This window comes from Peromyscus maniculatus, chromosome 6, assembly GCF_049852395.1.
Source record: "Peromyscus maniculatus bairdii isolate BWxNUB_F1_BW_parent chromosome 6, HU_Pman_BW_mat_3.1, whole genome shotgun sequence".
Taxonomy (NCBI): Eukaryota; Metazoa; Chordata; class Mammalia; order Rodentia; family Cricetidae; genus Peromyscus; species Peromyscus maniculatus.
In genome coordinates this window covers 114,335,501-114,352,556 of record NC_134857.1, presented here as the reverse complement: position 1 = coordinate 114,352,556, position 17,056 = coordinate 114,335,501, and the positions used below count along the sequence as shown (strand labels likewise).

General features: G+C 38.4%; 1 protein-coding gene across 1 annotated transcript in view; it reads right to left on the bottom strand.

Annotated features, from left to right (window-relative positions):
- Tacr3 (tachykinin receptor 3) overlaps nt 1-16,741 on the bottom strand; it is a 79,475-nt gene extending 62,734 nt beyond the window's left edge. Inside the window, exon 1 of the mRNA XM_006970349.4 lies at nt 15,959-16,741. Coding sequence (XP_006970411.1) covers nt 15,959-16,464 — 506 coding nt within the window. The 5' untranslated portion in view covers nt 16,465-16,741. The remainder of the gene's footprint in view (nt 1-15,958) is intronic.
- Between the last annotated feature and the right edge of the window lie 315 nt (nt 16,742-17,056).

Below are 17,056 nucleotides of genomic sequence, written 5' to 3'. Positions count from 1 at the left end.
CTGAGGGGCCCCCAACTGGATCAGGCCCTCTGAATAGGTGAGACCGTTGACTGGCTTGATCTGTTTGGGAGGCATCCAGGCAGTGGGACCCGGTCCTATGCTCATTGCATGAGTTGGCTGTTTGAAACCTGGGACTTATGCAGGGTCGCTTGGCTTGGCCTGGGAGGAGGGGACTGGACCTGCCTGGACTGAGTCTACCAGGTTGATCTCAGTCCTCGGGGGAGGCTTTGCCCTGGAGGAGGTGGGAATGGGGGCTGGACTGGGGGAAAGAGGAGGGGGGCAGGAGGGGGGAGAACAAGGGAATCCTTGGCTGATATGTAGAACTGAATGGTATTGTAAAATAAAATAAAAGGGAAAAAAAGATAAAAATTAACAAAAGAGAAATGCAGGGCTCATTTACCTAGGTTACAAAGCACTGCTGCAAGTAATTAACGAAGATCTGAGTGAACCGAAACACGGGAAATGATTATGGACCAGCAGGCTCAATATTTTTAAACTGACAATGCCCTCCAAATTGAGCAGAATATGTGACACTATCCTGGTAAATCTCTCCAGTTCAATTTCTTAATATAAAGGCTCATCCTAAAGTCTTGTAGAAGTGTTCTAGTCACATCAAAGTTTCTAGATATAAAAAGAAAAACCTTAAAAAGGAAGAAAACATTAGAAGACTTGTTACAAATCTCATTAAAAGCGCAGATGACTCAGAGTGTTAGTGGCATAGGAACAGACATGTGGACCGGTGGTCCAGAGACAAAAGCCCACATCTTGTTTGATGGATAGTTGACCAAGGCCCACAGATGCCGATACAGCTCTCTTTATAATTCCTTAAAGTCAGGAAAGCATAAGTGCCCCACAGGGAGTGGATGAACAAACTCCGGAAGAGCTACACAATGGGATTCAATAGAGAAGAAAGTGTGAAATACTCAGTCCTTAAGATAATGCCAGATATGCTCTGGTGAGCAAAAGTACCTATTATCAAAGATCATATATTCAATGCTCATGTTAATATAACCTTCTCATAAGAAGACCAAGTGATGAGGATGGATTAGTCACTGCTAGGGTTTGGGAGAGGCTGAGGGTGTGAATGCAAAGTGACCAAAGGTAGGAGTCCCTTTGTGATGATGGAAATATTTTATGAAATGATGGTGTTGATGAGCTTATTCATGCATTAAACAGCCTAGATTTTTACATCAATCAAAATAAAATTTGGCTGGATTATTTTGGTGTGGATAGTTTAGAGACAGTGTCTTCTTACACAGCAGATGCTGTCTTCAAATCAGTATAACCATTGCTGACCTGGGAATTGTGGTCCTCCTACCTCATCCTCCCAATTTCTGGGATTAAAAGTGTAAGCTACCATGTTAGGTAAGTTTAATGAATTTAAAATAAATCTAAAATAAAATGATAAAGTTTGAAGTTACATGTTGCCTCAAAAAGTTTACAAAGCAAACCTAGAAACAAATTAGTAGCCCCCAGTTAGCAGCCAACAAAAGCAGAAGGTGAGATAACAAAACTAGTAAACATAAAAAGTATCTGTACACTATGAGCAGTCAGCTTGTTATGAGATGATGATGATGATGTGTGTGGAACAATTTTGTTAATTTAAAAATGCCACATTGTATTTCTAGTAAGAATTTTTCTTAATTCTTAAGTTTGTTTTCCTCCAAAAATTAATAAACCAACAGTTGAAACATATAAAATAAATGGAAAATACTACACAACGTGCCATTAACTTATCTTCATGGCATAATTTCAGAAGTGTGTAGGAATGGATACAAATAGTCAACCTCTGTTGTAAGAGTCATGTATAAAGACAAAGTCAGCATCGTTGTTTGATGTTCTAGAACTGGAGACGGAATGAGTAAAAAGAAGGCATGCGAACTTTCAGTTTCTTGTAAAATTGTATAGAAAGTAATCTATTGATAATAAAAAGTTAAATTTGTCTTCACTTTTAAGCATATGTTTTTGAAATAAAGAAATTTATTCTTAAGAAAATAGAAGTCCTATCAGTCATCCACACTCTCAACACAGACACTGAGTAGAGTCAGAACCAGGAATCCAGGTAGGGTCTCTTGGATCAATTATTCTGTCTGCTTATCAGTCACCACATCTACCAACTGCCTGGAACCAACACAGTGTAAAGTCTGACCCAGAATCACAGGGAGATATCTACAGATTTCTGAAGATTGGAGGAGAGGATTCCTAAGCCTACAAAACTTTACTACTAGGCTGCAAGTTGCACTTCTGCCTAAAATCCAACATCCATTTGTCAAAAAAGTCATGGAAAATCTAGGGGTATGGGAGCCTATCTCAACATAATAAAGGAAACATACAACAGACCCACAGACAGCATGGTGCTAAATGGAGAAAAACTCAAAGCATTTCTGTAAAAATCAGAAACTAGACTAAGATGTCCACTCTTTCAATTCCTATTCATTGTAGTGCTTAATGTCATGCCTGGAACAATAAGACAAGTGAAGAGGATGAAAGGAATACAAATAGAAAAAGAAGTCAAATTATCCTATTTGCAGAGATTATCCTTTTCTATACACATGTCCATAAAGGCTTCACTAGAAAACTCTCACAGCTGATACTTTCAGCAAGGTAGCAGAACACAAAATTAGCACATAAGGATCAGAAGCCTTCCTATATACAAATGGCAAGCATATCAAGTAATAATCAGAGAAATAATCCCTTTCACGGTAGTCTCAAAAGTATCTTGGAATAATTCTAGGCAAGTAAAAGACCTATATAATAAAAACCTTAAGATACTGAAGAAAGATATTGAACAAAATACAAGAAGAAGGAAAGATAACTTATGCTCATGGATTAGCAAGATTAAAATTGTGAAAATGGTTATCCTTCTAAAACCAATATGCAGATTCAGTGCAATCCCCATCAAAATCCTAAAGTAAGTTTTCACAGAAATTTAAATAATGCTCTTAAACTAAACTGGGAAACAAACAAAAGAGATATCCAAAACATCTCTGAAAATGAAAGAACTGCTGAAGGTATCACTCTCCCTGATTCAAAGTTATACTACAGAGCTATAGTAATCGAAACAGCACAGTACTGACAGAAAACAGACACATTGGCCATACTACATATGAACATCTGACTTTTGACAAAGAAGCCCACAATACACATTGGGAAAAAAAAGAGTATCTTCAACAAATGGTGCTGGTCAAATTGGATAGATACATGTAGAAGAATTAAAATAGGTTCATATCTATCATCTATACAAACTCTGATAAAAGACCTTAACTTAAGAACAGATACACTTAATTTGATAGAGGAGAAAGTAGGGGACGCATTTGAACTCATAGGCACAGGAATGGGATTTATGATTAGAATTCTGGTAGCCTACTTGTGGTGGTTTGACAGAAAATGGTCCCCAAAGGAACTGACATTATTAGTAGGTGTGACTTTGTTGGAATGGGTGAGGCCTTGTTGGAGGAAGTGTCTCACAGTGGAGGTGGGCTTTGAGGTCTCATATATGCTCAAGATACCAGAGTCTCAGACCATTTTCTGTTGCCTGCAAGATGTAGGACTTTTAGCTACCACTTCAGCACCATGTCTGCCTGAATGTTGCCATGTCCCACCATGATGATGATGAGCTGAACCTCTGTAAATGTAAGCAAGCCATCCCAATTAAATGTTTTTATTTATAAGAGTTGCTGTGGTCATGGTGTCTCTTCACAGCAATAGAAATCCTAACTAAGACACCAGGCATTATGAAAACAATTGGCAAGTGGGACCATATCAGCAGAGAACACCATCATTCAAGTGAAGAAGCAGTATACAGAATGAAAACATATCTTTACTGCCTACAAATATGGCATATGGCCAGTACCTTTACTATACAAAACTAAAAGACTAAATGTCAAGGAAACAACTGACTAAAATTTTAAAAAAGCAAGCAAGCAAGCAAACAAACAAAAACAAAACAGGGCATGGATCTAAACAGAGAGTTCTCAACAGATGAAATTCAGATGGCTGAGAAACATTTTTAAAAATGTTCAATATCTTCAGCCATTAGGAAAGTGCAAATTAAAATTACATTGAGATTTTACTTTACCCCTGTCAGAATGGAGTATGCCAATGGAAAAAAACAAACTAAAGTAACCAACCAAACAAACAAAGGAAACACAAGTGACAGAAGAAGCTGGCACAGATGTTGGTACAGATGAGTGGAAAGGGAAGCACTCATTGCTGATGGGAATGCAGACTAGTACAACCACTATGGAAATGAGTATAGTGGTTCCCAAAGAAGCTGGAAATTTATCTACCACATGATTCAGTTACATTACTGTGCTGGCTAGTTTTATGTCAACTCAACATAAGCTAGGGTCATTTTGGAAGAGGAAACCTCAGTTAAGAAAATGTCCCCCGCCGGGCAGTGGTGGTGCATGCCTTTAATCCCAGCACTCGGAAGGCAGAGGCAGGCGGATCTCTGTGAGTTCGAGGCCAGCCTGGGCTACCAAGTGAGTCCCAGGATAGGCGCAAAGCTACACAGAGAAACCCTGTCTCGAAAAACCAAAAAAAGAAAAAAAAGAATAAAAAGAAAATGTCCCCGCAAGATTGGCCTGTGGGTAAGTCCGTAGTATATTTTCTTGATTGATGATTGATGTGGGAAGGCCCAGCTCACTGTGGGTGTTGTTAACCCTGGCCTGGTGGTCCAGGATGCTTTAAAAAAACAGGTTGAGAAAGCCAGTAAGCATCATTCCTGCAATGATCTCTGTTTAACTTCTTGCCTACAGGTTCCTGCCTTGAGTTGTTTCCCTGACTTCCCTGGTGATAGACTACAGGCTGTAAGATGAAATAAAACTCTTGCTCTCCAAGTTGCTTTTGGTCATAGTGTTCTAATGACAGCAATAGAAACTCTAGCTAAGACGACACCCAATATCCTTTGGGTGATAGACCCAAAGGAATGTATATATTGTTGCAGAGATACTTGCTCTTCCTTGTACAGTGTTGTTTTATTCACAGTAATGAAGAAATAGAAACAGCTTAGATGTCTGCCACCTGTTGAACAGATAGTTAAAATGTGCCACATTTACATAGTAGAATATTACTTATATGTTAATAAAAAATGAAATTATAAAATTTACAGGTAAATGGAGCTAGAAACAATCATTCCAAGTGAAGTAATTCAGACACAAAGAGACAAATATCTTATGTTTTCTCTCATTTGTGGATATAGCTTTTAATCTTCATTTGGAATAGCCATAGAGGTCAAGAAATTAGTGAAGGACCACAGGTGTTGTCTTAAGGGAGGGGAGATAGAACACAGTAGTATAAAGGGTTATAAAAGTATCATAAAGTATATAAAAGGGTTATGAAATATTAAAGGCAAACAATGGAACAGGAGTATTAAATTGGGATGTGATAGGAGGAGAGCATATTGGAAGATTTAATGAACACTAAAGGACTTTTGAAAAAGCCATACAGCTGTTGGTCGTTCTGGCCCCCATTAAGGCCAATTTGTGCTGCCCAAATATTCTTGGATGTGTGGTCTTCCACATTCGAGTGTGTTTGACTTACTAGGAACTAGCTCTTAGAGGAAAGCAATTCTTTGCCAACAGTGGACAGTTGCCAACAGCTCTTGGGCTTTGGAGGGAACTTGTGCCTAGCTCTCCTCTCCATGCTTCACTTTGGTCTGGCTTGTGCTTGACAAGTCTTGTGCATGCTGTGACTCCTGCTGTGAGTTCTTATGTGCAGATGTCACACTGTGTCCAGAAGACACGGTTGCTTTAGAGTCATCCATCATCTCTGGCTCTTATGGTCTTTCTGTTCCTTTTTCTGCAGTGATCTCTGAGCCTTTGGAGGAGGGGTGCAGTATATATGTTCCCTATAGAGCTGAACATTCTGATCTTTTGCACCTTGGACAATTGTGCATTTTTGTGTTGATTGATTTTCTTTAATGATATGACCTCTAGTAGCTTTACCACACCCCAGAACAGGTCCCACTCTTGAGAATAATAAAGCAAAACAAACTGTATTCCATGGCTCCCAAAATGAAAACTCAAAATTAGCTAGGGAGGGAGGTGAAGGTGCCCACTTCTGTGACTTTTCGTCAACACAGTATTAACACAAAATATGGGACTTTATTTTTAATCAAGTGTGTGTCATTATAAAGATGAATATTCTTATTTATGTAATTTATTCTTGTAAAGCTTCTGTTATTTGCATCTTTTCTCTTGATTGTGGGGACTCAGTGAAATTTAAGACCCTTGACTACATCATTTACATTTCAATTGTTTAAAAGAGTTTGTTCATTGCTTTATTTGGCTTCAATATTGCAATATATGATTTAGGATTGTGGCAGTAGAAGATGAAGGGATTCTGGTTTATTATGAATGTGGTGGAGCTGGTGTGATAACGTGATGGGTATACTTGCCTATCACCAAGCCTGATGAACTCAGTTTGATCTCCAAGACTCACACAGTAGTAGATGAGAACAGAGTCCTGAAAAGTTCCTATGTGTGTGGAAAACATATACACACATAGCTCACATATACTAGATAAGTAAATAATAATTAAATTGATTAAAAGTTTAAAGAGAATGTTATTAAGGGACATAAAAGTGAATTAGTATAAGAAAATATTTACAAACAAAGTCATTCTGGGTCGTGGGTAAAAGAAATTTGGACATTCTTAATGACTTTGTTACATTTATATTCATGGGCCTAAGACTGAAGAATTGAGCTATATTTCAACTTAGAGGTTTTTATTTCTACATTGACTTTCATTTCCAGATGACTGAGTATTTATTTCTTTTCTTTTGTTGTGATTTTCATTTGTGCTGCATTATTGAGATTTTGGTTTAGAAAAGTCTTCTAATGTGGATTTTTATTCAAGTCCATTGTTATTCTTGGGTGCTGAAGAATGGCTCAGCAGTTAACAGCACTTGATGCTCTTGCAGAGGACCTTCAATCATGTATGCACAGACAAACTGTACTTCTGAAAGATCTTTGCTAATTTATACCTGATTTATATTGGGTTAATTCATATGAAATAATGGTTGATGATTTTATTTTATTTCATTTTATTTATTTATTTTGGTTTTACGAGACAGGGTTTCTCTGTGTAGCTTTGTACCTTTCCTGGAACTCACTCAGTAGCCCAGGCTGGCCTTGAACTCACAGCTCTGCCTCCCGAGTGCTGGAATTAAAGGCATGTGCCACCACCGCCCAACTCAGTTGATGATTTTAAAACAGAGTAAAGATAACATCACTGAAATAGGTATAAGAATGCTATCTTTGTTGTATATTGGTCAGTTTTTTTTTCTTTTGTTTTTTTTTGAGCCAGGCTCACATACTACAGCTCAGCCAGACCTGGAACTCACAACAATCATATCTCAACCTTTCAAGTGCTGAGATTGCAAGTGTATGCCACTGTGCATGGCTTTCTGCCAATTTCAAAGTTAAAAAGTGAAATTTAGTTGCTTTAATCTTCATTGATTTGATTATTCTTATAGCTGTGTGTTTGATATGTTTGAGCTCTTATCATGCTCATAACTGAACCTGCTTTCGCTGCATCTACAAGACTTAGAGAAAATTGACTAAATATTCTTAAATATGAATAAGAAACTTCTCTCATGAAAATTTTTTATGACAGACATGCCCCGAGAGAATGAAATTTAAGTTGTAAAGTTTGGGAAGCTTTTTTGGGAAAATGACATTTGAAATGTCATTCAGAGGAAGCATACATTTGATGAGAATTGGAGGATATTTGAAATAGAAAAACTATGATCAAAGCATTTTATTGTGGCTAAACAATGGTATCACTTGAACATGAAGGAGAATCTGAAAGTCTGAAACATATTAGGCATTTTGAATCACAGATTGAGAATATCCTTTCCATAAAATCAGTGAGGATCAGTGATGGACCCAAGGTGGCATACAAGAAGTGCAATTTTGCTTCTATTTTCTTTTTAGTTAATATTTATTTATTTTTTTATTTTATTTTACAATTAATTCAGTCCTACATATCAACCATGGATTCCCTTGTTCTCCCCCCTCTCGCCCCCTCCCCTTCCCCCCAGCCCACCCCCCATTCCCACCTCCTTCAGGGCATCAAAGGCACAGAAAATATATTCAACAATATCATAGAAGAAAACTTTCCCAACTTAAAGAAGGAAATGCCTATGAAGATATAAGAAACCTATAGAACACCAAACAGACTAGACCCCCCAAAAAAATCCCCTTGCCACATAATGATTAAACAAATAAACATACAGAATAAAGAAAGAATATTAAGAGCAGCAAAGGAAAAAGGCCAAGTGACTTATAAAGGCAAACCCATCAGAATAATACCCGATTTCTCAATGGAGACTTTGAAAGCCAGAAGGACCTGGACAGATGTAATGTAGACACTAAGAGACCATGGATGCCAGCCTAGACTAATACACCCAGCAAAACTTTCAATCATCATAGATGGAGTGAACAAGACATTCCAAGACAAAGCCAGATTTAAACAATACTTATCCACAAACCCAGCCCTACAGAAAGCACTAGAAGGAAAATTCCAACCTAAGGAAGTCAGATACACCCTCGAAAACACAGGCAATAGATAAAGCCACAGCAGTAAACCCCAAAAGAAGAGAAGTACACACACACTGCATCTATTTTCAAAGCAACACTCTGTGCTATAATGTGAGAGACCCACTAGAAGGCTAATGGAGTAGACCAAAAAGATATGAGAGTGACTTATACCAGGGAAGTGGGATAAAATATAACAGATTGTGAGCTGTTTCAATAATTGAGTGACTTCTTATATGATTTATTGAAATGGGAAAAAGGGTTGGAAGAAAGATAATATGTGGGATATAAGGAGGTCTTCAGAAATCCAGATACGATATAAACTGTGAAATTTCATACGTATAGCCTGAACACAACAAAGTTTGGAAATGGGATTTTAAGTTTGTGAATCACTTGTTTTGTGGGTTTTATATTAAATATATGCATTATCTATACATATAAAAATTAAAGCAAAATTCAATAGGATAAAGAAAATTTCTATATACCAAAATTGAATTGCGTATCTAATGAAACAGCATATTTGTTTAAAGATGATACAAAATGTGATGTTCTTATTATAATTAAATAAAAATATCCACATAGATACATACATACAATGTGCTTAGAGTCACATACACTCAAGCATGTACACTGTAGAGAAAGGACTATGGGAGAGTGGGAAAGTAAGAGCCAGAAACACAGATCAAAAACCTGTAGAGGGTTAAAATGTGTACAGAGAGTAGGAATTAAGAGGATTTTTTCCCATTGGATGTGGTAGTGTATGCCAAGAATTCCAGTATGGGGAAGACTGAGGTAGAAAGATTATCAGAAGTTGAAGGTTACCATGGACTATATATTGAGATCCTGGCCAGTATGCACTACAGAGTAAAGCTGTATTACAAAGAAAGCCAGTACATGTATGTTCACATGCAGGCACACACAGACAGACACACAGACACACACACACACACACACACACACACAATTATTTTTCACTGTGACTGTGATTCTTACAATGAACCATGAAAACAGTAAATTTATATACTACAGTGGTGCTGTGGAATATTTGTTTATACTGTGTGAAGATGTGTCACTATGATTGGTTCAATAAAGAGCTGAATGGCTAATAGCTAGGCAAAAGGGAATAGGTAGGACTTTTGGGCAAAGAAAGGAACTTGCGATAAATCTAGGAGCATGAGAGACACCACCAAGCCACTAAAGAAGTCAGACTTACTGTACAGAAGAGAGGTAACTGAGCTGTGTGGAAGAATGTAGATTAATAGAAACAGGTTAATTTAAGTTAAAAGAGCTAGTTGGGGAAAAGCCTAAGCTAGGGCCAAGCTTTCATAATTAATAACAAGTCTCTGTGTTGTTGTTTGTGAGCTGGTGGCCCAAAGGAATGTCTTACTACACAGTGGGAAAGTGGATGCATCAGGATGGCAGCCTGGAACGGAGTGAAGAGGATTTGGAAAGCTTTGTCCATGCTTGACAGCTTTGATTTTTTTCTTTTTGTTATGCTGTGTTCAAACTGAAGGGAAGACAAACATTTCTAGAGAAAACAGTATTTTATCTTTCTTGCATTTTGACCTTGGGTCAGATGAGATCACCCAGAAACTGCTCACACATAGGGCAAGCACCTTGAGAGCTTTTCACTGAGTTCTGCTTGGTGCTGTGTCTGTCCAGTCAGATGAATACTAGGTAAAAATCTGGAAAGAACATACTTTCCTATTAATGATAATTTTGGTAAAAGATACTGTCTTTTTGATCCATACAATGCACTCCTCAAAACTAAACATCAGAGATTCTTCAGCACTTAAGACATGGGTGTACTGTGTGTGTAGACAATGTAAGCCATGCTACTAGTTTTTTTTAAATATGGTAATCCAGAAGCTTGAGGACTTAGAAAAATTAAAAAAAGCCTCAAAAATGAGGCTGAGTGACATAGAATGTTTGATAATGATCCCAGTAATGCCTTATGTTATAGAGATAGAAGAGATAAGTATATACATATATGTATGTATGTGTAAATACACAGTATTTTTCTCCACTCTACATTTTTAACTAATATTTTAATTTGCCTATATACATTGGCATGGTAACTGTGTGCCACTTGTAATCTGAAAAAAACTAGTTTTCAATATAAAACAAACAAAAAAACAAACAAACAAACAACAAACAGAAACCTACATTGTTCCTAAGTGTAATAAATGTAAGCCTAGGTCTGGATGAGATAAATTGAGGACAATCAAGAAAATAAAGGAAGAATAAAAACAGATGTAGTATTTGGAACTGAAGAACCTAAAATGCAATTGTTACATGCAATCGGAGTTTCAGAAATGCAGCCAGGAAAGAGGCCCAGGAGGAAGGATGGGCCAGATAATTTGAAGAGAGGCCTGCAGGCAGAAGTCCCTAAACGAGTCCTGCTGAATAGTCTGGAAGGTCAGAGCAGTGACATGTTTGCTGTAATTGATCATAAGGTTCTTTGGATAGAAATAGTAAATGAGGTTTGAGTGGCTTAATGAGAAAATACTTGATAAGAAAAATGGAAAATTTGAATATAAGCAATGGATAAGTTAGATGCTTATTAGATATTTTTATTTCTTCTTTTGTAAATGTTCTATTTTTCTATTTTCTTTTTACATTTGAGTCATATTGGTATAATATGTTACATATCAAGGGTTTGGTTTTTGAAGCCATGTCTGTTGGAAGGTAGCTGTGTGACCAATGCCTCAGGGGTACCTATTTATTACAGATTGTTTGGGGCATATCCTACCTACTGTTGTCATTGTAATCTTGGTGTCAAATGGAGTTCTCCCAAGAGTATATAACACACCTTTGATTGTAGCCTACTTGTGCTGACCTTACATCTAATGAATTCATCTAATGAATAAATATGCATTTATTGCTTTTATTATGTACTCATGATTAATTTTATAAGAACTGGCACTGTCAGGGCTGATGAGACAGCTTAGTGGTGAGTGACTACTGAGTTCAGTTCTCAGAACCAGGGGATTTGGTGCCTCTGGCCTCTGTGGGCACCTACATGTCTGTATGTGACACACACACACACACACACACACACACACACACACACACTACACTTAAAAATAAAATAAATCTTAAAAAATGAAATTGTAACGGAACTTTCATCATTAACTATTATAGATAATTTTTAAATACTGAAAGGATTGTTAAAGCAGAGCAAAAGGTTTATGATATTTCCTGAAAGTAATATTTCCCCAAACATAGCTTTATTACTATTTTGTAAATAATTCAATGACACTAAGTGATTGATCTTACATTCACTTCAGCAAATTCATCTATGGACTAAATAGCGTGGCATGTATGACTGGAACAATGATAAAGAACTGTAAGTGGATAGAAGTGGGCCGAGAGGAGAGCAAAATTGGCTCAGGGCTCTCAACTCAGCAGATAAGAAGATTTCTAGACACACTTACAAAACCATTAAACCTGTATTATTTTTTAGCAACAATGTGAAGTTTACCATACTTTAGAGTCAGCTTTTAGATCAACTCCTCTTCATTATTTTCTATTATTGTACGTTTCTATTTGTTCAATCCATCTTGAAAGCACCCCTAACATTTCATGAATAATTTGCATAAATTAACTATGAAACAGGAAAACTAAAGGATCTCTGTCAAAAACAGAAGACAGCAAACAAGTTCATTTCTCACTTATTCGGATAAACACTATTTCTTCGTTCATTTCAGCATTTCTTTCAATAATTACAAAGTTTGGTATGTGGCTGAATCTAAAGAACGTAAAGTATCCTTTGCTGGGACTTTGTTTTTGAGCAGTTACATAAAACATATGAAATTATCTTCTCAAGGTTTATCAGGAAAAAAAGTGAATTGAATTTTACAAAATTATTTGAATACTCACCTAAACTAGGCCACGTACTCTGTGATAATCCTTTACTATATTAAAAAAAAAAACTTCCTAGAATTTCTAACTTCATTTCAAAATACATACCTAGAAAATGGAAGAAAATATTTATTTCTTACATCTCCCTAAATCAAGTGCTGGATGCAATAACTGAACAGAAATCACATTTTATTGTATTAACTGTTCTCTTAGTAATTTTCTGCGTCCTACATTCTCAACTGAAACTCAGGTGTTTTCATTCAACACATTAAGTAAGTGCTAGATTCTAACAATCCTACAGGCAATCTTGGTCTAATCAAGACTACAGGCTTCACAGCTAACTACTAGGCATGGTAGCTTAGAGGCTCGGAGGGGCATTAGTCCCAACCAGACAGAATGGTTTGAATCTTTGCTTCTCAGCATGCTCTTGGAAAGGTTTGGCATTTTAAAGACGTGTTATAGCCCAATGTTTTATTTCAGGAGGGCAAATTTGGAGAGAATGATAGAGAAATACAACTTGGTAGTGGCCAGAGATTCTACCTTGAGTTTGGGGCCTGGCTATCAAGATGATAATGATGATAGGGAAGTGGCCTTCCAAGCGACAAAACAGGCTTTCAGGAAATTTTAATAATGTAGTAATTACCACACTTCAGTAGAAAGCTAAAACCTGTGATCTCACATTCAAGTCTTTGGGGGAGTTATTTACAGAGTGGAAATATAAAGCAATCAATTCTACTAGCACAGAGTGGGTTTCCGAGTGACACAATGCTTTTTATTGAATAAATGTGTGACCATTACTGTCAATTGCTTATTAAGGGAATAACCCTTTTCAAGCCTGAGTTTTCTAAGTGTCACAGGAGGCATGCAAACATTTGCTGCAGCTGATGGGAGGCCACATGCTTAAGTCAAAGCTCATTCTCCTTCCACACTCAGGGGATCTTTTAATTTAGGTAAAGAAACAGATTGAAGCAAGTGTGCTTTCCATTCAAAATGGGATCATGTAAACCAGTTTATGTTATAATAGGATAGAGAACATTTACCATGAAATCACTGATGTTTCAGTTACATCGGGTTGGGGGGGGGGCTCCACTTTTTCACATTACCATATGATGCTGATTGTCATCTACAAAAGCACTGAGCCACATGCACAGTTATCCTGGTATGCATGAAGCCTGAGGGCCACTGGTTGGACATGCCTGATGACATATTCTTTTATTAATGAGAACTGATTGCAGACTATTTAATTTTATGGTTATTTTTATAAAGCATTAATTATACAGGAAACTATGCCTTCTGTGAAAACTATATTGTTAGTAATGATGTCAGCTACATGCTGCAGCACGTCCATGTAACTGTAACCTGAGAAGTCATGATGCTCTTGCAAACTCAAAAGTACTAATCTTGCAAAGTTTATCTTATAATAGGGCTGCAAGCACTACAGACTCAGCTCTCCAAGTCTGTGTTTGATAAGATACCATTGTTGAAAGGGTCCATGGAGTGGCAAAACAGAATTTTAATCTGTTGTACTCTTTGATCTAAAAATTATCTCAAATAGGGTTTTCTTCACATCTATAGTTTTTAGATAAATTGTCTGCTCAAATAAGAGTATTCTTTTAAATAACCATTTAAACAAATGAGATTTGCAATACATGAACTGAGCATACTTCAATTTCATAACAGACTGTATGCTGTGTTTTGTTTAGAGCCAGTTTCATGATGTTTTCTATAAAATAAATGAAAAAGAATAAGTAATAAAGTCACATTATTTCAAATCATTCAATATAATGAAATAGCTCTGCATTATCAGTTAACTTGAAAGCCATCTAAGAAATGTTGACTAGATAAAACTAGCAAAATAAATTCTTTCCTTCTCAGAAACCAATTTTACACACACTAGAATTTCCAACAAATAATATGTTGCCTTGTTAGCACTTCAAGAAGATTATGATCATTCTGTGGCATTATATGCCAACACCTCTTCCCCCATCACAGCATTAGAAACTCACATATGAGAAATTTGTTTAAAAAGAAGCCAGAACAAAACAGCAAAGGATGATATGTAAACCTAAGGAAGCATAAACTTCTGTCTCTGTGGGGCAAGGTTAAGGAGGATTTCACATTTCCAAACTTTGGACTGATTTTATTTAGTCTTTGCACTCACCTTTGTCCCCAGCAGAAATGTGTACAAGAACAGAGCTGGAGGGGAGGGGGGTATACGGTATTGAAGACCTTTAAAAGGTGGGTTTTTTTTTGTTTTTCTTTTTTTTTTACATTTGTTTATTCTTCTTAGTAACATCCATCCATTGCTCCTGCAGGTTAACGTTGTGGGCCTGGCATAAGAAATAGTGTATAGCTTTACACTATTAAAACCTCTTTGTTCAGTATTGCAAGAAATCAAGTTTTTTTTCTCATTATGATAGCTAAGTGTAGTAATAATTAGTATTTATTTAGTCTTTTTGATTTTATAATGAGTTTGTTAATGTAAGAAAGCAATCTTTTCCCAGAATCTTGAGAATACTCAAATAGGCATTACACTCATGCAAGTGTCAATCACTAAGCCGAATGCAGGATCACCAGGTTGTGGACTGTTCATCTTTATCATTATGTCGGATTTAAGTGTAGCCAGCTTTCACTCATGGGGACGGGTTTATCAGTGTTTTCACAAGCCTGTACATTTCCCAATGTTCTATGAGAGAAAGCAAATGCATGGGGAATTTGTAAAAACTTGAATATAACAAATATTTGAGGTTTAATATGCTTTCAATTACTCAAGTATTTCAGAATTTTCATCTTAGGTGAAGAACATCTCTCTCTCTCTCTCACTCATCTTCTGTCTGTCTGTCTATCATCTCTATCTATCATCTATCTATCTATCTATCTATCTATCTATCTAAACATATATATTAAAGAGCTATGAAATAATATATCTTGTTTTGCAGCCACTTATTCTTTGGCTATAATGTTTTATATATTCTGAAACTTGGTTAGGCCCTTCCAGGCACACAGATCTTCTGTGGATTTCTGGATGTTAAATCTTACCAGGAACATAATGGAAACTGACAAGACTTTTAGCAAGAGCTTGCTACCTCTGTTAGACTCTGGGAGGGAGGGCAGGAGTGCTGGCTTTGGGGCAGGTTTGGAGAGCAGAGAATGATTAAGACCAGGACTCCAGAAAAACATGCCAGGGGAATGGGAGACTCCTTGTGCGTTTTCTAGCCAGCAGAGTGACTGACCAACAGAGAAAAAGAAGGACAAAAAAATTAATTTTCCATGGAACACAAATTCTAGACAATAGTTCCGTCATTCTGGCCGATTGCCTACGTGGAATGAGAGATTTTCACAGCAGGCATCTGTCTGCTCTAGATGCCCTCCCTATACCAGGGAGATGGAGTGGAGAGGTCATGGGAGCAGAAACTGCTTCATAGTTCCTTTACCTTTAAAGGCCCCTTGGGTCATCATTTCTTTCATAGCCATACCGACTGCTTGTCCCATTTTGCTCCCCTCGCCCTTGCCCGCCCCCTCCCCCTGTTCTCCTGCCTTCCTCCCCTCACCTGTCCACTGCAATGGCTGTCATAGAATAGATGCTGGCAAACACCGCTGTGATGGGAAAGAAGTTCTGGAAGCGGCAGTAGTTGGCGCCAAAGTACCACTCGCTGTGAAGAGCGTAGATGAAATTGACCAAGGTGTTGAAGGCGGCCATGGAGGCGTCGGAGAAAGCCAGGTTTACCAGGAAATAGTTGGTGACGGTCCTCATGCGCTTGTGGGCCAGGATGATCCAGATAACGATGAGGTTTCCAAAGACTGCCACAGCCACCACCAAGCCATAAGCCAGCGACCAGAGCGCGATCCGCCAGGACGGCTGCACGAACTGGTTGGTGAGGTTGGCCCGGGCCTGGGAAGGTGCCTGGGATGTCATCTGTAGCCCCACCGCCGAGAAGTTGCCAGCCTGGAGCGCAAGCCACTCAGTGACCCCCAACGCAGCGCTCAGGTTCTCTGCGTGGGTCCCCACTCCTGTCGCCCCGTCGGTCCAGCTCTCGGCGGTGGGGACTGAGGCCATGGCCGGTGTCTGCAGCCCGGGACCTGCCACACTCCCGCTGCCAGCTGGAGCCTGCTCCCCTGAAGTTCTCCAACCCCTGGGCACGGTGGTCTTGGGTACTGCCTGACAGCGGTTAGGGAAGGTACCCGCTCTTGGGATACTGTGATGGGGCAGAGGATGTGGAGCAGAGCCACACTTAGTCCTGGGAGTTTGCTGCTCTGCGGGGCAGGGAAGAACCAGAGACTCTTCCCCCCGTTTGGGTCCTGCCAGGGAGGAGCTCCCAGGCAGCAGCTGGAGAGCTGAGATCTGCACTGAAGGCGTGCTTTATAGTCTCCAGGAGTCCCCAGCCTCCGTGACGTCGCGGGTCGCAAGATTGACGAACGTCCCCCTCCCTCCCCCTCCCTGCAAGCTCCGCTCCTGGCTCTCCGCTTCTCCAGCCCACACTCTGGGTTTCATTCATTCCGCTCCTCTCCAGGCAGCTGCCAGCTGATGGCACAGGAAAGACATGCTTTTCCCCCAGAATCAAATCTTTCCAATACTGTCTTCCCTCTTTTAACTTTAGCGTTTTCCCTCTCAGAATATTTCACTGAGATTCACTTTCCTGAAACAATTA